This window comes from Puntigrus tetrazona, chromosome 5 (assembly GCF_018831695.1).
Source record: "Puntigrus tetrazona isolate hp1 chromosome 5, ASM1883169v1, whole genome shotgun sequence".
In the NCBI taxonomy this organism is placed as follows: domain Eukaryota; kingdom Metazoa; phylum Chordata; class Actinopteri; order Cypriniformes; family Cyprinidae; genus Puntigrus; species Puntigrus tetrazona.
Window position 1 is genome coordinate 29,760,828 of NC_056703.1, and position 22,131 is coordinate 29,782,958.

At 40.4% G+C, this 22,131-nt stretch overlaps 2 protein-coding genes across 2 annotated transcripts in view; both read left to right on the forward strand.

The window, feature by feature from the left end:
• The first annotated feature begins 349 nt into the window (after positions 1 to 349).
• LOC122344798 (transmembrane protein 250) lies at positions 350 to 3,106 on the forward strand. Its single transcript, XM_043238371.1, has 2 exons — positions 350 to 419; positions 1,584 to 3,106. The coding sequence occupies exon 2, from the start codon at positions 1,772 to 1,774 to the stop codon at positions 2,189 to 2,191; it is 420 nt and encodes a 139-aa protein (XP_043094306.1). The 5' UTR covers positions 350 to 419; positions 1,584 to 1,771; the 3' UTR covers positions 2,192 to 3,106.
• A 4,598-nt stretch (positions 3,107 to 7,704) lies between these two features.
• Positions 7,705 to 22,131, forward strand: part of LOC122345053 (nucleus accumbens-associated protein 2) — a 33,716-nt gene continuing 19,289 nt past the window's right edge. Inside the window, exon 1 of the mRNA XM_043238809.1 lies at positions 7,705 to 7,939. The gene's annotated coding sequence lies outside the window, so the exon portion shown is untranslated. The remainder of the gene's footprint in view (positions 7,940 to 22,131) is intronic.

Sequence of the window (22,131 nt, forward strand, 5' to 3'; positions counted from 1 at the left end):
AGTAAGCCTATATGGTCAAAACAAGCACACACACGTACTCACATAAACAGTTAAACAGAACAACTAGAAATTGAAATGATATATGCAGATATTCAACATTATGGCATTTTAATTACTATCTTTGAGATCTCTTCAATTCAGAGAAAAGTGCATGGAGACCATTTTAAAGCTGTTGTCTTATAAATCTTAAATTACCAGATGGCATTGTACTGATTAAGTCTGACAAACTATAAAAATGTAATTTAATTGTTCATATAAGACTTAAGCGTGTTAGTTCACTCCAGGCTATTAAAAAAACGAGCCTGCGCCTTTAAATTGTCCGGCTGTTGTCATAGTAACCAGCGGGCCAGTGTGTTTTGCGACAGACCGTGTTCCGCGCCGCAACACATCACCAGCAGATGAATGCAGCATAAACGCATGTGAGTTTCATTCACTTGTTCTATATATAAATACGTTTGATGTATATATAATATGTAATATGTTAAGCGTATGACGAGAGGTGAATGATAATGCGATCTGCCCGTTGAACAGCTTCATACGAGGCCTTGCATTTATAGAATAACCATATAAGCAGATTTCGCTATGTTTACATAAAAACGGCACTTTCCTTACGTTTTTTTAAACACTTAAACCTTCACAAAACCCATTACCATGGATTTTGAACACAGTACAAGTAAATTATTTTGGGTACTGCGTGGATATATTGTTATATTTACATGATATAATAACCATAAGGTTTTTATTGTAATACAGTGGTAATCTTGAAATACTATAGAAATATAATGGTTTATGAGTGTGGTATTCTGTATACTATGTGATACAATCAGTGTATCATAGTAACCCCCTTTTGTCAAGTAAAAGCATTATGTCAGTGCTTTGAATATAATCTTAATTAAACACACGCACATTTCAGCACTATTTTCATTTAATACAAGTACAAGTATCTGGAGAGCAGGGCGTCTATAGCCTGTATGATAATACAGTTTATTGGCAGCATGTGAGATGTGTGCAGTCATGTTGTGGAATTGACATGAAACAAAGAATGTTTTAAAGTAGCAGGATAAAGAGAAACTGATTCAATCTGAATGCAAAGTAAGTTGCTTTGCATAAAAGCATCTGCCAAATGCGTTAACATAAATACTAATTATCTATTAATTCTAAATTTTAATTATTTACACATTGTCATCTGTCCGCCTGCTTAAAATAATGTACTGCCCAATAAGCGAGGCCATACAGATTTCGTTAGAATATGTGTTCTCAGCTTAACCAATAAGCCAATAAGAAACATGGGAAATAGTATGAAAAAAGTAAGTATGTTTGTATTTTAAACCACTTTTTGAAGAATTGATTGTGAAAATGTAAGTATTCTTATATAATCAGAGATCACCTGTGGAGGTAAGCAGGTTTTAATAAGACGTTTAGTGTCCTCAAAATCTTCTAGCGAAGCATTTATCATCTTTTATCATCTACATGTTTTGTATACTTGTATGCAACCATAATTACGCATATTAGCCAAATATCATCCGATCGATCTGCCTGGATGTTGGCATATCACTAATTATTTTTATTTATTTTTTCTCCAGAGTTTCAGTGCTATGGAGATGCCCGCTGGGTGAGCGCCAGTGCACTTAGTCTTGGAAACATCGCGTTTACATCCGTCTACGTTTTTGTTAGCTGCCAGTGGTCCTGTTATGCAACATGCAGCCCTGGAGTTACTGGAAGAGTCCTGTGAGTGGGCCTTCCTGAATCCAGGGGGTTTCCAAGCCCACCCATGCCTGTCATTCCCATTCCACGGAGGGTTCGCTCCTTCCATGGCCCTCACACTACCTGCATGCACTCGGCCTGTGGCCCGGCACGCACTGCCCAGCTCGTACGCACCAAATACAACAACTTTGACCTGTACCTGAAGTCTCGATGGATGTATAGTTTCATTCGGTTCCTTCTCTATTTTGGCTGCAGCCTTTTTACCTCCCTCCTCTGGGTGGCACTGTCTGCACTCTTCTGCCTGCAGTACGTCAGCGTGCGAATTTTCCTTCGCCTTCAATACAAGCTGTCCGTCATTCTACTGCTCCTGGGTCATCGCCGGCTGGACTTTGGCATCCTCAATGATCTGTTTATATACAGCATGCATGTTACCATGTTTCTGATCGGAGGCCTGGGATGGTGTTTCATGGTCTTTGTAGATATGTGAAGTTCGGATTGGTTGGATGATCACTGTGTTGAAAGACGCTCCATTTGATTTTGCTTCTTGAGCATGCAACTTTTACACATCTTGACAGAACTGAGAACATGTGTGCGACACTTTTAAAAAGAGCTGAAATCCTTTTCCACAGCTTGCTTCTCATTCCAGTGTAAAAGAAATGTTATGAGTGTGCATGGTTTTTCTCTTTTTTTAGGTTTTATATTAATTAAATGTGTTGTATTCTAACACTGTGCGTAGAGGAATTTGATTTATGTTTTGTTTTTAATGTCAGTAAGCCAATGTTTCATATGTTTTTAGATTTGCATGTGTCCCTTATGTTTGCTTTTGAGAAGGTGCTATTTCATCTCGGTTTTCCTTCCATTCTCATGCAGAAATATCCATCGCTAATGGCCTCTTTCAGCTTATTCGCGGCGTTCAGACCATATTATTTGTATGGTGCCAATCAGAGCATGAGTCTGATTCCCCATGTTGCATTAGTGTGGTGTTATTGGCGCCAGCCTGGCATGAAAGTAAACTGAGGGAGTACAATCTCCTATTGTTTGAGGATCAAACATCATATGCCTCATACTTGGCCAAGCATGCTCTTTTGTTCTGAAACTGAACGGACACCAGTGACATTTCAGACAAGCCATTGTACAGCTCAACCCAGAAGGGTCAATGCCCTGATGAACCGACAAATGTACAGCTCGCGAATGACTGGAGTATCACCTGTGTCAAATGGCAAACTCTCTTGGAGGGACACATATCTACTACTGCAGACCTGCTCAAATAGTTGTGGTGTAGCACAGTTCAATAACATCTCAGGAACAGCATCGAAACACTATGAATAAAAATTGTGTACATTTTACCGCTGTGTGTGTGTGCAATTATGATTTCTGGGTATAATAAAAGTGTCCTAGACAATTGTGTCCTAATTTTAATTCAAAATGATGGACGTTCTGTGTTTTTGTCTTTGACCAATGTGGGTTTTTAATTGCAGATACTGATAACCAAAGAACAATAAAACACTGATGGATTTATAAATAACAAGAGCAAGGAACACAATCTCGAACCTGGATCCTGGAGTTTAGCTCCAACCCTAATCAGACACAACTGAAACCGCTAATCAAGGTCTTGCTAGGTATGCTTGAAACTTCCAAGCAGGTGTTTTGAGGCAAGCTGGATCAACTCTGCAGGACACCGGCCCTCCAGGATCAAGACTGATTTACATAAATACTTATTTTACATAATAATGGTGTGAAAAACTGAATATATGACCACAACACACTCTCAGAATTTTATTTGTACAGTGTTTCCTACAGACCCTTATGTTTGTGGAACTACTTTCTTTTGCTAAAGATTTCTGATTAGTGATTACTCAGCACAACTGAAATTTACCATACGTTCATTTATTACCATATTACCATATATTTACCACATAGTTCATTCCTCATTAAGTTTACATGGTAGACAAGCCTGTTTCTTTTTACCGTTCAATCTGAGGGAACACCTCAAAGGTGCCAGGCGCCATCTTGGTGTGATTGTGTAATTGTGATTGGTGGGTTTACCATTTAGCAACAAGGCTTGAAGTGAAGGTAATAACACTCACTTCTTTCAGTCATATTTACTGGTTATACATAGATCAGCATAAACAAGAATAAGCCTGAGGTGCAAAGAGCAGGGAAAATAACCACTTTGCTACATTCTTTACAAACCTTCATTAGCATATGTTTAGAATGGGATTGTCACAGGTTTAATCAGCTGACTGGTTAAGTATCTCCTTGAGATACTTGCACACTCTTAAGTACAATTGTACCAATGATTTTCTGTGTAGTGTTGAACCAAAGTGTTTAGGTTAATATATACTGGTCCCAATTATACCTTTTGAGGAGGCTCTGCAATGTCCAAAACTATGCACTGAAAGGGGTTGGCAGAAGAGACGGGGTACTCAATTCTGCTCCTGGAGAGCCAGCATCCTGTAGATTGCTGGATGTTTCTAGTGATCCTAAAGACCTCATTGAGCTGGTTCTGGTGTGTCTGATTAGGGTTACAGCTAAACTCTGAAGGACAGTGGCCCTCTGGGATCAGTATTATTTACTCCTGTAGCAAGGTAAGGAAATAACCTTTGAAAATCATTATAAATTGCCAGAGCAAGTGAGAACTGATTCTCGTGTACCAGAAAGTGGATTCAGGTCAGTAAATCTTAATTACCAATAACAAAGCAAAAGATAAATAAACAAACTGACAGGGCACTGAGGCCCAGTCAAGGGCAGACATGTAAGCAGGGATATCTCAGGAGGAAGGTTGGGGTCAGGTGAGATCAGGGAATCAATCCAATGTAGAGGGGGAGTAGACGCTGGGCAGGGCAGTTAGAGTACTATCTGGCAAGAAGACTAAACAAAGGCTAAATGAAGGGGCATAGTAAAAGGAGACAGAACAAGATGATCACTGACTAGAACAATTACTTGAATATAAGGGAAAAATAAAGGGGCATGGCAGAAGGTAAGAAAGAAACAGGATGAGAGAACAATATGGAGATTCTCATTGAGCTCTTGGTGTTGATGTAGGAGTCTTTGAGGCCTATGCACATTTCTTGGCTTAGCCTGTTGGCTATCAATCCATTCTTAAGGTTGTATTTCTTAAGCTTTTAGAGATCTGTCCAGTATTACACTATGAGCTTTAGGGAGACCTATAACACCATAAGGGCTTTCCCACCACACAGTTCTGGGAACTTAGTTCTAGCCAGCAGGGTAGTTCCTAGCAAACCTATTTGGTTGTATTCGCATCAGCAGCAGGAACTCTAAAGTGAACAACAGTGACTTCTTTTTGCACAGCACTAACAAACTGCAATAAAACAGTAAATGAGTTTTTGTTGTGTGTCATGGGTTTCATGATAATGGAGATGGAATCTAAATGCACAATTTACACGATTGCAAGAGCAAAAAATTTGGCTAACAAACCTACATCAAAACTGAGAAAAGAACACAACACTGTGGACAATTTTCCATGTTTGTGGAGTAAATATGTTTACACTGCTTTCTTTTAAAATGGCGGGTGTTTCACGTGTTTGACCAATCAGTGTACGCTTACATTGCTGATAGTTCCTAGAACTGTTTTAGACCCTACTTTGAAGTAGGAGCTAATTTAGTTCCACTAAACGTAATGCCTAAAACTAAAACCTTTCTTAGTTCCTTAGGGCAGTTTCACAATTAGTTTGGGTACTATTACGAAAAGGTCCCCATGGTGCGAAAAGCCCTCAACACAACAGATGATCACTTCTCATTTAACTGCTTTCTTGGCAGTAAGGGGCATTAAAATTTCACACATCTTTGAAACAGTGGAAGTCCCACTTTATATTGTTCATAATTTAAAGGAATAGTTCACCCACAAATGAAAATTACGGCATATTTTACTCACCCCCAAGCCATCCTAGGTGTACATGACTTTCTTCTTTTCAGATGAAGACAGTCAGAGTTTAAAAGTTTATTTTGAAGCTCAGTTAATCAGATATATACATCATGAAACTAACCTATACGCCTTAGGGGGTTATCGCATGTCTTTTGAAGCAGATCGATGGGTGACTAGACGTACAAAGTAAGTTGCGTCATATGTTGAGACACCCATCGATCTGCTTCAGAAGTCAGAGAAGAATCCGGAACCAAAAATCCGCTTTTTTTACTTTATAATTTTGTTACAAAAAACCATTGATCTGCTTCAGAAGACATGTAAGGTGTATAGGTTGGTTTCACGCCAGATATATCTAATTTACAGAGATTCAAATTAATAACCGCTATCCACAAACATAAACTCTGACTGTGTTCGTCTGAAAGAAGAAAGTCAGATACACCTAGCATGGCTTGGTGTATATGCCATAATTTAAATTTTTGAGTGAACTATTCCTTTAACATACATCATGATATGGTACATTGGTATGTTATAACCAATGTTTTTCAATCTTCAGTGGTCCTCAGGACCCACAATTCTGCATATTGACTGCAAAAGCAATAAAGAGTTCAGAGAGCCAGAAAGGACTTTTGGATGAATTTTTACCATCTTCTGTTTCATGCAATTGACTGTTTTGCCACTCATTGTTGCTCGTGAACTAAGAGCAAACTCAAAACTAAAAAAAATAAGTACAGTGGTACCATTTAAAATGGCTTGAATATTTTTTGTGTGTGTTTTCATAAATTCAAAAGTGATACAAATATGCTGTGACAAATACTGAAAGACACAGCACCCCTTGCTGCACCGTGAAGCTGGCCGTAACTAGAGCATGGTGGCTTCTGTTACTAGTTCTGTTATTCTAGTGCAAAGTACAAATGTGGAGTTTTGCATAACAATACGGGGTGCTTATTTAGACAACGAGAAGTTGCACCTTCACTTTTGCTGCATCCATTTTGAAAGTCTTGTCACATATGTTGGTACACTTGCATCATTACCAAAGCATACAAATCAGATTTGATCATTTGTAATTAATATTGCGGACAACATGCCTAAAAAGGCATGATTTGCTTACAGCTTGAACACATCATTGTCCACAATGAGATGTATTCTCGACTATTCTAAGCAAGTCATACAAGATGGCTAGTATTGGATAATCTGAGATTAAATGTATTTTTTTAATTTCAAATAAGTTATATACTTTAGTATACTTTTTGCAGTAACTGGCAACCGAATGCCATAAATTTTATTATTCTTATTATTCTTATTATTTATTATTCTAGAATGTGTGGAAATATCAAAATCACATGTGTTACAACTTACCTATGATAGTCTGTGCCCTACACTATCCTGCTTAATGCACTTTGCAAAAAAAAAAAGATCTTGATTTGCGAGTAAAATATTACATAATGTGAGAAAGAAGAGGATTTTAGTGTGATATACAAAACATTAAGCTAGCAACGCTAAATGTCCAGGGCTGTTGCTGATGAAGTGAATGGTTGGACAAATTCGCAGGGCCAAAATGTGTCAAAGGTAGTGTTCAGTTCTCAAATATGTGTGATTAATAACTCATCTAGTGCTAAACTGTATAACTGACCACGCGACATAGAAACCTGTTTTTGTACATGAAGTAGCTGTGTTCTGTCTCATACATTTATGCTTGTATTTGATAAGTTCCCAATATATATACTGTATGTGTGTGTGTGTGTGTGTGTGTGTGTGTGTGTGTGTGTGTGTATATATATATATATATATATATATATATATATATATATATATATATATATATATATATATATATATATATACACACACACTTTTTTTGTAAGATACAGCAGACCAGCCTACAGTCACACTATCACTTTCGCTATAGATAAGTTCCTTGAAGGTGATCTGCTTTGGTGAATAACCACAAAGCCAGAGTTCTTTTGAAATTATACCACACTGCCTGCACATTATCGTTAATTAAGTACTTAAACATAGTCATGTTTGAGGAGTAAATGTTAAAACGGCTTGCCATAATTGTTCATTAGATATGAACCGTACGGGACGGTCCGACTGTGTCTTTAAAAACTCCTGAAAGCGTTCGAGAATGATGTCAGACTGAACGCGAAATCACTTCCTGAACTGAGAGAGAGGGAGAGAAAGAGAGAGAGACTCAGACAGAGGCAAATGGGGAGAGCGCTGGCGTTGTAGGGAGAGATCAGTGGAGGTGAGGAGGGTCTGGCTGATCGCGGACCCCGCTGGAAACTTCACATCCACGCAAATACGCCGCTACGGAGCGTCGCGCTCTTATATGGAGGAGAGACTCGCCGGGTAAATATGTGACACGCATCACGTTTGGGTCTTGATGGCAGGACTGCATGACGCATATGGGGCCATATTTTATTTCCTACTTCATATATTTCTTTGATTCGGAGTCACTGATGGAGATCGGATTTCAGTGCGGCGGGTAATGTCATGTACTCAGAACCGAAACTTAGGGTTTGCTCCCAACCTCGTGAACGTCAGCCTTAAATTCAAGTCATTTGTTTTCGGCTTATGAAAGTTGTTTAAAAAAAAAAAACAAAGCCAAAAAAAAAAAACAATGGCAGTGAAGGAATGCAGGTGGATTCGGTGGAATGTGTTTTTGCGAGCAGAACGTGAGAACGTTTGCGCGCGTGTTCGAGTTTAATAGTGCTTTAATGTAGATTGATGATGATGATGATGATGATGATGGTGGTTACTGCAGATCATCACAAGACTGTTACAACTCATTTTACTTTTGCAAAACTGCCTAAGGCCCGTCAAGTACTGTTTTTGGACATGCCACCATGGTGGGTTGGTGCCAGGCTATAACATTGTTTGTCTGATAATGGCAGCGTGGTATTACAAGTTTTGTGATTATATTCTTTTAAAAAAAAACCTTGCAGTACAATCTTACGCGTTTTGAAGTCAAGCAAATTACATTGGACTGTATCTTCTTCATGCTACGACAGCATGTGCTGATGATCTCCAGTTGCAACTTTTTGTTTGTAGAAGTTCATTGTAGCATGATTCCTCAGCAGTTCATTGAAACCGGATGTCATTTCTAACTCTGAATCCACACTCAATGAGATAAACTAACCGTTTGAGATGGTCGAGTTTGATCTCCAGTTCAGTGTGTTCAGACAGGTCTTGGGGCTGATCGTTAGTTTCGCTTGAGTGAGTGTTTGTTGCTTTAAGATTATTCAGACGATGACTAAATTGGAGAAAGGAAGTTTGGTCAGAGGAGAGAGTGTATAGCCACATGGAGTGTGTGTGTGTGTGTGCGTGTGTGTGACTGTTGCGTGCTGCTGTCTGGTTTCCAAGACATGTGACTGTGCACAATGCCTCCTTTCCTATGCAACTAACATGTGCTCCATGGCATTTCCTGCATAAGATCTCACTGTCTCCATCTAGATGATATCTAAGAAATATTTTATGTGTGCACAATAAGTCATTCTAACAGAACAATGTGCACTTAGTGTCATATTCCTTACTGAAAGAAAGCCTCGCTGCCTTACCAGATATCTGCTTTTCTGGATTCCTCCTCAGGAAGAGCATGTGAAGAGATTTTGAGGTAGTTTTTGGACTACGGTGGCGTATTTCCAGGCCCGTAGAGCTTCTTTTCACAGCTACACACTGCTGTAAAATCCACACCAGCTGTTACTGCAAATGTGCTGAATATGAATACATCACCGTTTCGATGCACATATGGGTTTTTCGGTGGCTGAATCTTAAATGCGATCACAGCCTTGCAGGCAGTATAATTTATCATTATAAACTCAAAATGTCGAAATGTTTATTGTTAGTTGCAGGCCTACACTAAACGGCGTTGACGGTTTCAGTTTGTAAATGTTTCTTGAATATCAGTATCAGTGGTTTTTCTTCTACTCGCAAAACAGACTGTGGTCACACGTTCTTGCCTGTGTTTAATATTGCGTTGTCTTTGACCTTTGACCGTTTTGAGGAAGAGGGCATAACACACGGTCTGTCCATACTGAATTTATTTTAATTGATTTTTAATTAACATTTTAGTATTTTTGCTGCTTGCACATTTCTGTTTAAAATATCTCTGTGCAGTTTCGCATCAATAGCCAAACGTAGAGAATAGGGAAGTGTTTTCTTCTGACTTTTACATGTCTATTTATTTTGTTATGCAAGGCTGAATGTTTAGTTGCATTTTATGAATAGCAGTTAGCATTGTTTTTCCTGGCTTGTCTGTCTTTTGTGTCACGACCCACCAGGCACCGAGCCGATGTATTTTCTAAATGGTGTTATACGATTATGAATGTAATAAACCCTATTGTGGTTCTGAAAGTCGCTGCCAGTAAACCAACTCATCAACGAGTTTGACCGTGTTCTGAAACTCTCGTCATCCGTGCGTCGTGTGTTCTCACACAATATACAAGGCCGTGTTTCTTGGGCTCAATGCATGCCTGTAGGCACGCTGTCTTTGGTTTGGCCAGCTGCCACGTCCCTGATGACGCGCAGCAGCTGTATTTTTGCACTGTGTCCTGAGTTGCCTTCTCGAGGCCTCGCTCTACCAAACATTCCACATGGGGCTGAAGGGCCAGCCGGGGTTTGTTGGGTTTGTCTGACGCGCTCTCTGGGCCAAACCCTGATGGGCCCCTTTACTGAGAGCCCTATCTGAATACAATGAGCTTGCTCTCTTCATCTGTAATTAGATCTCGGGCTTGGAGACTCTTGAGACGTGCTGTGACGAATCTGTCGTTCTGTATGATGTGTGCGCTACGCCATCTTTCACAGGCTCTTCGCAGACCTTTTGTTTGTTGACAACAGGGTTGAAATCTCAAGAGTATTTTGCACTGATGCACCGCAGACTGATAAAGACATTGTAGTAATACCTTGTGCCATTGGAAAATGTCAAGACTTTTGTATTGATTTATCGTTAACTTACCACTTAACGGGAGAAAAATGCTCCACAATAAGTGCTTTTTAGTGGGCAGTTCTTTAAGAGATAGTTCTCCCAAAAATGAAAATTCCCCATGATTTGCTCAAGCTATTGTAGTAGGTGTATATGACTTTCTTCTTACAGACGAATACAATCAGAATTTTTTATATGTCATACGTCATGAATGCCTATAAAAAGGTAACAAAATAAATGTTAAATAATGTAAAATATTTAAAAATAATAATTTTAAGATTTTTGCCACAACAACTTTTATTATTGTCATTTAGTTTCTTGACTGTAGACGGTAGACAATTTGTTAACAGTAACAAATAAATAAAAAAATTATGAAAGTTTTAACCAAAATTACAATAATAGCAAAAAATAACAAATTCAAAATACTATTCCTTCATTTATTTCATTTATTTATTCTTTCATTTATTTAAATATTTCCTGGCATGTGGGGCTGTTTGACGATATACATCAGATGGACAAAATAAAGCGAATTAGAGCATAATATTAAACAATTTTTTATCATTTATTTTGTGGTGGCGCAAAATACATTGACCACAGTAATACTTTGTCATCATTTGGATGACTGCGATCTTCGCGGGGTGCAAAACGGAGACAGAACCAGGTGGAGAACGACCAGCCAGGACGAAACTAGGAGCTCATTCCTAAACAACGGACAACATCTGTAGCATGGACGAACAAAGAGCTATACGCATACTCCCTCTCTGTTTCTGTGTGAGAAGGGCACACATTTTTTGCCGTTTTATTGGCTTTGAACGATTAGCTTACATAAACACGCTTATATGCGTCAGAATCCCTGTCTTCGCAAGTATCCTCATAACCAGTCAATAATTTAGGTCTTAAGAGAGAGTAAACAGCTGAAAGAGAAAACAATATATTGGATCCAGATTTACGGTCTTAAAGGGGAAGCTAGCCAATAATCATCTGTCTGTAGTTCATATTAAACAACAGTGAGAGAAAATCTCTTTTTCTGTGTTAATTATATCAATTAATTTAAATGATTTACACAATGTAGTATTTATTTATTGTAATTTTTTTATCCTACTGTTAGTTTTGTAATTAGTTTCTTTATTCTAGTTTCTTTATCTTCCGTGAGCTTGAGGTGTTTTCTTTTTGCCTTTTTTTTTAGGCTTGTATTGGACGAGGATTATGAAAATTCTATGGTATCAAAGATACCATAAAACACTTTCTGGTATATATTGTTATATAAGATTTAGGTCACATTGCCCACCATGACATGTCAATGTGGCATGACAAAAAATGTTTTCTAGCAACCAAGTACATTTCAGAATGTTACAAAGTTTAAGATCGATGCAAAAGCGAACCTCAGCTCTCAAATATCATTGCACCACACTGCATTATTTACAGTCAGTATTCCTGCGCTTTGTGCCAAGAACAATATTTTTCCTTTTTAAAAGCGAAAAGTGTTTTTCCCGTAAGAGTTGAACTGTTCAGTTTGATGAAGCCAGTGCAAGTGAAATCCTGATAAATGCCTCCCCATAAAAATTCTCTTTCAAAACATGTTTTGTTCCAGTCCTGTTACAGTGTTTCGGGGTAGAATGTTACAGGGTTGAAGATCTGTGCAAGAAAAGTTTATAAAGGACGTCTCGCAACAAGTTCTCTGAATCCAGGGTTAGGGTTCATCTCTCGTGTAGCCCATGTTGTTTACAGTGACCAAACTCCCACTTGGCATGTATTAATAGTAACTGTGCACCTGTCACAGTTTCTGTGATGCCAGTGAGATTCTGGTGAATATGCTGGACTTCAGATCCCATCCGCATTCAGGTTTCCAGTCGAATCGAATGCAGTTGCTTCATATAGTCTACGTATGAACCTGTTCAGTGAGATATTGGAATAAAATGTGGGTGGAATGACCTTTTTTGTCGTTGTGTTGTGTAAACAGTGTCGTATCAGTGTCTTCATGGAAAACTGTTCACGTTTAATTGTATTTCTGTGTACTTTCGTAAGGGGGAAAATATGGGATGAAAGAGATGTAGTGCCGCTGCCGTGATAAGAACTGTGCTTTTATGGACACATTAAACCAACAAGATGCAATGCACATTTTACACAGATTTACTGTCAAACTTGAGCTGGAGGTTTGACAGTTTGTTAAATTAAACCACTTTTTCTTTCTTTCCCTCCCCCTCTGTGTCTTTGTGATTTGTTATGACTGGCTCAGGGCCATAACAAGGAGGGGAGACGAGAACAGGTAAAGGTGCTCAAATAAAGATTTATTAACAACAATGAATATTAAGTTAAACACAAAAGAAGCTTGTGGAGTGTGAGTGTCTGTAAGTCAGTGGTGTAGGTAGTGTTGTGTGGGTGTAGGACAGGTGAATGGTGCGTCATGAGTGTGGTGCGTAAAACAAAAGACAAACTCAAATGTGCATGATGAATGGGGAAAGAGGTAGGCGAGGACGGGCGCGGTGAAGGAGCCGAGCCAGGCCGATGCAGCGCAGCGCAAACCAAAGCGCGGAGAGAGGGAGAGAGCGAGAGAAGGTTTTCCACTCCCATATACAGAGTGATGTAGGTGGAGCAGTAGATTGGTGCAGGCCAGCAGGTGCAGGACAATTAGCCTGATGAGCCTGCACAAACAAACAGAGGGCGGCAGGGGGCGGCAAACAAATAATCCCCACTCCCCCAAGGCCCAGGGCCGTAACACCCCTACAAAGAAGGGACCCCTATGGGGACCTGAAAATAACTACCCCTATAAAGCAGGTAGACCAATCAATTGATTAAATATAACACATAATCCTCAATCCAATTTAACTTTTTTCTTTCTCTGATTTTTAAATTAAAACAAAAACTACCTTTAACAGGTGGATGGTCCCGGGACAGGGAAACCACCGTGCCGCCCCAGTTCAGCTCAACACGGTGGGGTGAAGCGAAGCGCTTCCCAGTAGGCTAGAGAGCCGAGAGAGCATCAGCCACAATGTTGTCACGGCCTCTGATGTGTCTTATGTCCAGTGTATAACCCTGGAGGTGGAGAGCCCAGCGCATGAGCCGCTTGTTTGGAGACTGCAGATTTGAAAGAAAGCGTTAATGGGTTGTGATCAGACACGGGTCCAGAACCCAAATAAGCGCTGAAGTACTGCAGCGCCCACAACAAAGCTAAAGTCTCTTTTTCAATAACAGAGTAGTTAACTTGGTGTTTATTAAATTTCCTAGAAAAGAAGCACACGGTTTTCTTATTCCCAAGTCATTGGTTTGCATTAGTACAGCCCCTGCGCGCCCACTAGACTGGCATCCACCTCCACTTGAAAGGCCTATCCCATTTGGAGCCATCAGACAGGGAAATTAGACATTAAAGCTTTGACCCTCTCAAGCGACTTCTGGCAAGCATCTGACCAGACAAATTTTCGTTTTCCTTTTAGCAAGTCAGTTAATGGTGCCACTACAGAGGAAAAGTTTGGGCAGAAACACCTGTAATAGCCAACCATCCCTAAAAATCGCATAAGCTCCTTTTTGTCATGGGTAATGGATATTGATCGATGGCTTGCACTTTATACGAACGGTTTAACTGCCCCTTGACCAACTACTCGGCCTAAATAAACCACCGTTGCCTTGGCGAATTCACATTTGGCCAAATTCACAGTCAGTCGTGCATCTGCCAACCGTGCCAAAACCGCTTCCAGACGGAAAGATGTTCCTCCACGAATCTGAATAAACCACTACGTCATCCAGATATACAGCACACCCATCAAGCCCACGCACCACAATATTCATTAGGCGCTGGAAGGTCGCTGGCGCATTTTCAGTAATCCAAAGCGGCATAACATTATATGAATAAAGTCCACTAGGTGTAATGAATGATGAAATTTGCTTAGCCCTATCTGTTAACGGAACTTGCCAATAACCCTTCAACAAATCTAACTTTGTAACAAAGCTCGCCCCCCCCACTTGGTCCACACAGTCCTCCATACGAGGCAGAGGAAAGGAGTCAGGCCTCGTGACAGAGTTGACTTTGCGAAAGTCATTACAGAACCTAGGCGTGGCGTCAGATTTAGGAACCAACAAACATGGTGAAGCCCAGCTGGAATCAGAAGGAAAGGCAATGTTGTTATCAAGCATGTACTGAACTTCCTTGTCAAGTAACTTCTTTTTGTCTGGATGCATACGATAGAAGCGCTGTCTGATTGGCTTAGCATCACCAACATCAATGTCATGTTGCAGGACATTAGTACACGAAGGGGTGTCTCCAAAAGAACAATGTACTTTCTAATCAATCTAATTAACTTAGACCTTTTGACGTGTCTAAATATGACAAAGACTTCTCCAAATTCTGCAGTGACTCCCCATTTCTTAGACGACCAGTCGTTACACGCCTCCTCAGGATCTGGCGGTTCACCCCTAGCTCTGCCACAACTGAGGAAGAGACAGACAGACACTGAGGCTGAACACTAGGCACCTGAATTTTCTCTTTCTCTCCAGAGTCACGACAAAAATAAGGTTTTAGCAAATTTACATGGCATAATTGAGTTTTAGATCTCACGTTCTGGAGTGGAAATTAAATAATTTAGGTCTGAAAGCTTTTTACCACGAATATGGACCTGAAAATTTAGCTTGAAATGGTAGCGTTACTAGTGGCAACAGGGCTAACACCTGATCACCAGGAAAAAACTCTCTGCAAACAGTGCGTTTATCATAAAGCTTTTTCATTTTCCCTGTACATTTCCAACTTCTCTTTAGCTAATTCCTGAGCAGCATACAACTTGTACTTAAAACCATTTACAAAGTCAATAAGGTTACTTGGCGGATCTGACTCTATCCAGCCGTCCTTCAACAGTGCTAGGAGGCCCGAACCTTATGACCGAAAACAAGGTCATTTGGGCTAAAGCCTGTACTCTCCTGGACCACCTCACGAGCAGACAACAACATCCAGGGTAGTGCTTCCTCCCAGTCCCCTTGCATCTGGACACAAAAAGATCGCAACATTGATTTAAGAGTCTGATGGAACCTTTCCAAAGCACCCTGACTCTGTGCATGATAAGCAGATGAAAGATTATGTTTTATCTTAAGCTGTTTCAAAACTTGTGCAAACAGCTTTGAACAAAAATTTGAGCCCTGATCAGTCTGAATTATACGTGGAAGACCAAAAATTGAAATGAATTGACTCAAGGCACGAACTACGTTTTTAGTTGTAATACTTCAGTGGAAATGCCGCCGGATACCGAGTGTTCTGACACATTACTGTTAACAAGTACATAACACCAGATTTAGCTGGTGGCAATGGCCCACACAATCTACAATTAAATGTTCAAAAGGCTGTCCAATAGCAGGTATGGGACTCAATTGCACAGGGTGTAGTACTTGATTAGGTTTACTAGTTAACTGACATGTGTGGCAAGACTTACAGTACACCGACACATCCTTTTTCAAACGAGGCCAAAAGAAATACCTCATCACTCGATCATAGGTTTTCCGTATACCAAGATGCCCGCACTGGTCGTGGAGAAATCTGTAACACAGTGTCACGAAACTTTAAAGGCACAACAACCTGATAAATAGGATCACCAATGAAATTTTCCAACTGAGGAGACCATTTCCTGGTCAACACATTATTCTGAACAAAATAACATTGAGGACGATCTCTAACCTCAGTATTAGGACAAACCATATCAAAAAGCTCCTTTAATGTGTTGTCAGCTCTCTGTTCCTGAACCAGCTCACTATGTAAAACAGACCAAGGAAGAACAGGCGCTGAAAAATCCATCCTAGTGGGAGAAATAATTTCCTCACTTTTAGCTTTCACTTTAGTAGACCTTGTCACTACACAAGCACTAAATACATCAGGAAAATCTGCTTTACTCTTATCTGGAACACTGACAGGCTCTAATGTCACCTGGGCAGGAGGAGGAACATCAGCCCAAACTCTGCTACCTGCAATGTCATTTCCCAGGATCATAGAGACACCATCCACTGGCAAAGCAGGGCACACCTACCCAAACTTCACCCTGAAAAAAATTACAATGGAGCATCATCTTATGTTGTGGAACATTTACTACATTAAGGCCCATTCCACAATAGGAATGGTAGAGCCAGTAAAGGATTTTTCTGAAAAATTAAGTACTGAGGCAACTATGAATGAATTAACTGCCCCGGTATCACGCAAAATCTTAATACGCTGCACGCTCCTTATCCCCGGACAGAGAGACATTTCCCTCTGTAATGAACGGCAAAAAAGATTTTAGATCGGACTCTACCTCGGGCACCATAGAAGCTACCACAGATGCAGTACACATTGCTGGTTTACGACTAGGGAAGTTTGTTTAGGACGATACTTCATTCGATAACAATCATTTTTCCAGTGTCCACGCTTATGACAATAATTACAAATTTTCTCTGACTCACGCATCAGCCTTCCACCTTTAACCTCTGAATCAGCCCACTCTCTGTTCATTTGAACGGACTATTAGCACGCGCTGCAAAATTTGAACCATAACTCATGGAATGCGTTAGATAAAAATCATCCGCAAGCGCAGCAGCCTCCGCCACAGTCTTAACTCCACGCTCTCCAATGTACACTGAAATATTCTCAGAAATTGAATTTTTAAACTGCTCCAACAAAATGAGCTCTTTCAAATCCTCCAGTGTCCTAACACCTGCTGAAGAACACCAGCTTTCAAAGTGCGTTACTAAATCACGCATAAATTCCAAATGTGAGCGATCCCCACGTCTCCAACTCCGGAAACGCTGCCTATACGCCTCAGGAACAAGCTCAAAAGCTTTAAGAACAGCAGATTTAACTTCCGAATACTTAGCACTGTCGACACTACTCAAAGAAGAAAACGCCTGTTGCGCCTTCCAGTCAACACGCACTGAAGCATTAACACGCGCGTCTGTTCAGACCAACTACGCGTTTCCGCCAAACGCTCAAACAACGAAAAAAAGTCTCTGGATCTCTCTCGTTAAACCTAGGAACCAGTTTTAAATCACTAAGTTCATCTCTAGCTCCATGGGAAACACGCTCATCAAAGTTAATTCCCCCTTGTCTCATTAACTCAAGTTTTTGTCTCTCCACATCTAATTTTGCAAACTCCAAATCTTGCTCCGCCTTTAACCTTAACAAAGCAACTCCTTCTGTTGCTCAAAAGACAAACCTATACTACTCTGCTGAAAAAACCACTTCACCTGGCTGTCCAACAGATTCCAAAACTCCCTTTTCCACCAACTTTTCCCCTTAAAGTAAGTCTAACAACATCTTTAACTTTTTTTGTATCTCCAATATCAAGTTTATAAAACTCAGCAAGCGCAATCAACTGCTTCTTAGTACATAGATTTAAACCACTTTCACATGGCGACTCAATGAAATCTTGTACAACCTCATCCATGGTTAAACAAATCCTACAAACAGGACGGACGCTTAAGTGATACCTTGAGTAATGTACACCACACAAAGAACGAGATATCCCGCTAACTACCTACCCCAAAAAAAAAAAACTTACAAACTCACCCCTAGTCTTCGGAAGCGTGGCGGTGGGTTCTTATGCGCCAGATACCGCTGGCACGTAAGAACACCCAGCAAGCTGATTGTTATAACCACGGCGCGCTCCCGAGCGATTTCGACCCGCTCTTAACTTCCACACTAAATAGTTACGCAGCACAACCCCTGTTAGCGCCGCTAAACCTACAAGGGATTCTCAATCTTTAAACTCTCAGTGAACATTACAAGTTATACACTTACCTTTCCCTCCTGAACACAGCTACCACTGACAAACACCATGACTAAATCTCCGCTCCGCATTAAACACCACTTTAGACAAGTCTCCCCTTGAGCGCAACCAAATCCATATAAGGACTATGACAACACGGAATCTTTCCCGAATTATATGCCAATCAGGCGCACGGACAGCTCATTCAAAAGCAAACAAACAGGAGCTGAAAACGACGCGACCCAAGCGCTCAATCAAAACTAGTTAAACAAAAAAAAACCCGCAAATTTAACTCATTTACTCAACTAAAGCAACGCGGATTCATTTGAATCGGACGAGCCCCCAATTTGTTATGACTGGCTCAGGGCCATAACAAGGAGGGGAGACGAGAACAGGTAAAGGTGCTCAAATAAAGATTTATTAACAACAATGAATATTAAGTTAAACACAAAAGAAGCTTGTGGAGTGTGAGTGTCTGTAAGTCAGTGGTGTAGGTAGTGTTGTGTGGGTGTAGGACAGGTGAATGGTGCGTCATGAGTGTGGTGCGTAAAACAAAAGACAAACTCAAATGTGCATGATGAATGGGGAAAGAGGTAGGCGAGGACGGGCGCGGTGAAGGAGCCGAGCCATGCAGCGCAGCGCAAACCAAAGCGCGGAGAGAGGGAGAGAGCGAGAGAAGGTTTTCCACTCCCATATACAGAGTGATGTAGGTGGAGCAGTAGATTGGTGCAGGCCAGCAGGTGCAGGACAATTAGCCTGATGAGCCTGCACAAACAAACAGAGGGCGGCAGGGGGCGGCAAACAAATAATCCCCACTCCCCCAAGGCCCAGGGCCGTAACAGATTTCTGGTAAGTGACATGGCTGGCCTTTGGCATAACGCCTGGCATGATCACATGGTATGGATGTCACGCCAGTGTGTGTGTGAGAGAGAGAGAGAGAGAGAGTCTGTGAATAATTCCACATGAATGACTGTGTGTATATTGTATAATTCCAGCAGGGCAGAACTCACTGGGACTGTAAACACTTCAAAGCTTGGATGATTTTCCACTTTAGCCGTCCTGTGTCGTGTTGTATAGGACTATTTAAGCTGCTTTTATCAGTTCTAATAGCTGCCTGGGTCTTGCTCAAAGTTACCTTGCCAAGTATGCATTTCTGTGCTTGACACGCATGTAAAAACATGCACATGTTTTGCAGGTAGGCTTGCCAGTCACCTCAACAAGCATGCAAATTGCTCTCCTTGTTAATTAGTTTACATATGATTTCTTTCATCATAGCTGATGTGAATGAGACTAAAAAGTGACCTTTTTATTAGTCTTTGCTAAGTAACTAAAGCTGTTAAATTTAATTTGGTGCAATTAATTACACAAACCACGGAGACTACGGAAAGTTACGGTCCCAGTTATATAGCGCTCCGTTTGTGATTGGTACTTGCGTTACACATCGCTAATACATATCACCCACTTTTACCATTTCTAATTCAGCAAATATGTCACACTTTTCAGCAACCCAACAACGCTATTCAGACTGCCGTCAATCAAATTCATTCCACGTGGCTAAAGCTAATAAATGAAACTCAATTTAGCTTCTTCCTCAAATCTATTCCACTTGGCTCAATCCATATAAACACTGCCTGGAGAAATGGGTATCCTTTTAATTTATGGACACTTGGAATGCAAAGTTTAAGAAATTTCTGCTTCTTTTCATTTTAAGGTGTTGCTTTCGTTTTGATGTACAGATTAAAATTGGCAATAATAATTATTATTTTAGCACTCTTGTGTATGAACCGGCAGCATCTCTGTCACCGCAGAGCAGGCGGGCGGGCACATCTTCTAATGTATTTCAAAGGAAGCCAGCATCACTGTCTTTACTGGATGTGTTTAGGGAATATTTGCATGCAAATTTGATTAGCTACTCGTGAGGTGGACCATTATGATTTTGGCTCATACGCAACTTGGTAATCTTAATAAGAGTCTCTTTTTTTTTAAATACCTTAATGCCCCTTTTAAACCATTCATCGCAAAGTATTAATTGCGCGACTCGGATTCCAGAGTAAACGCATTCACATTGTAAGCCTGAAATATTGTGTGTAGCACAATCAAAGTATTTCTTTTTGAAAATATTTTTTATTTTAAGGGCTAATTTCTCAGCCCAAACCGGCATGCCATTTATTTAAATAATTATTCTTCCCATCGTGTAATTCATTAATTTAATCAATCTTATCACTTAACAGCCCTGAAATTAACATATTAGTGCTGGAAGTGATGTGATCAAACACTAATAATACGTTTCAACACTTCGGAGGATTCCTCAGAACGTGCGTGTGTGTCGTTAAGGAGACTCTGCTGCTACTTTTGTGATAAGGCGCACCATTTGCACCATCAAACAGGTGGAAAAATCCCACAGATGCACGCAGAAAGACACACTCTCTATATCTCTCTTTTTGTGCCAGGCAGCATGAAAGTAGTATTTTCCGCAGGCAAACGCCACAGAAAATTCGAGTTCTACATCTCTTCACAAGAATCAAAAGTGCTTGCCTTCTGTTTTTTACATTTTCTACATTAGTGTTCTTCGTCTTTGATGCCACATTCCTGTTTTCTTGTGCATACCTGTGGCATATGAGCTCTCATGTGCTGTGATCCGGATCTTTGGTTGAGCTCCAGCAGAATGTCTGGAAAAATCTCGGTGAACAGCCCGTTTTATTTTCATCCGCACTGCTCAAAGCAAAGCCACCATGTCATTCCTTAACTCGGCTCTTGTTAATATTTTCTATGAACCGATAATGAGCAATAACAAGGGTTACACGATGGGGATTTCTAAGAACCTGTTTACATCTCGGTTCACTGTCACGATCTGCGAGAGCTGGATTTGTTTAATTATTACGTATGGTCGACTGCGACGCTTCGGACTCACCCCTCGGTCCAGATAAAAACGCAGTGGGTCGTGCTCGACCGATTTCGCGGATAGTTAACCCATATTCCACTTGCTCAACTTGCGGTTTTAAGCGTCTTTAGTGTTTCTGTGTGAGGTTTGGCTGCAGTGCTGTCTGCTTGCTTGTTTTTAATCAAAGCAGATCGTATTCTCTTCCCTTGAAGGCATGTTGCTTTATAATTTAATTTTCAGTACGGTGCAATTGATGAGAAATTGAAGGCTGCTTCAGATGCAGATCGTTAACTGGGAAGACCGTATTAAAGAAGGTTTAAAGTGGTTGCTGACCCTTCGGTCACAGAAAAATAAGTATAAAAATGCATTACGTTTCTCCAGGCATTGTTCTGTATTTTTCGCACTTATTTTTCTGCTATTTTCGGGTGCTACTGGGACAGTGATCAAGAAAAATCCATCACGCTTGAGCCTGTAAACAGGAATCTAACAGAGGCCAGAGACGCTGAAGACAGGCGCAAATAGGAAAAAATACTATAGCAGGCACGTCGAGCAAGTCTACTGTTCACAATGAATGAAATATCAGAGGATAATATAAATATTGAATTGGGGGTTATATAAGGCATTTTCTTTTCCTCTTACCTCCATATAAACCCTTAAGCAGCAGTGCTGCATTGTAAACAGCAGTAAACAAAGAAGCTCTATTTTGCCGCTGTTCCATAAGCGCCACCTCTTTTTGCACTTTATGTGGCTAAGACTCTGTTTTAGCTCAGCATGTGAGTTTTTTTTTGTATTGTGCGCGACTTTATGTAGCACCAGGTCCAGGAGAAACGTCGTCTCATTTCACTATGTAGTGCACAGCTATATGTAGTTGAAATGACAATAAAAAGCCACTTGACTTGACCTCTAATTCAAATTTTAAAAAAAATAACTGTAGCATATATAGCGTGTTATGTTGGATTGGGGTTTTAAAATGGTTGCCTTTTAATTTCAAATGGTTACAGATATTTTTAAAGCCAGTTTGCTTGTTATA

Bases quoted from the DNA above. Each gene is read 5' to 3' on its own strand.
- LOC122344798 (XM_043238371.1), top strand. From the start codon at position 1,772: ATGCCTGTCATTCCCATTCCACGGAGGGTTCGCTCCTTCCATGGCCCT.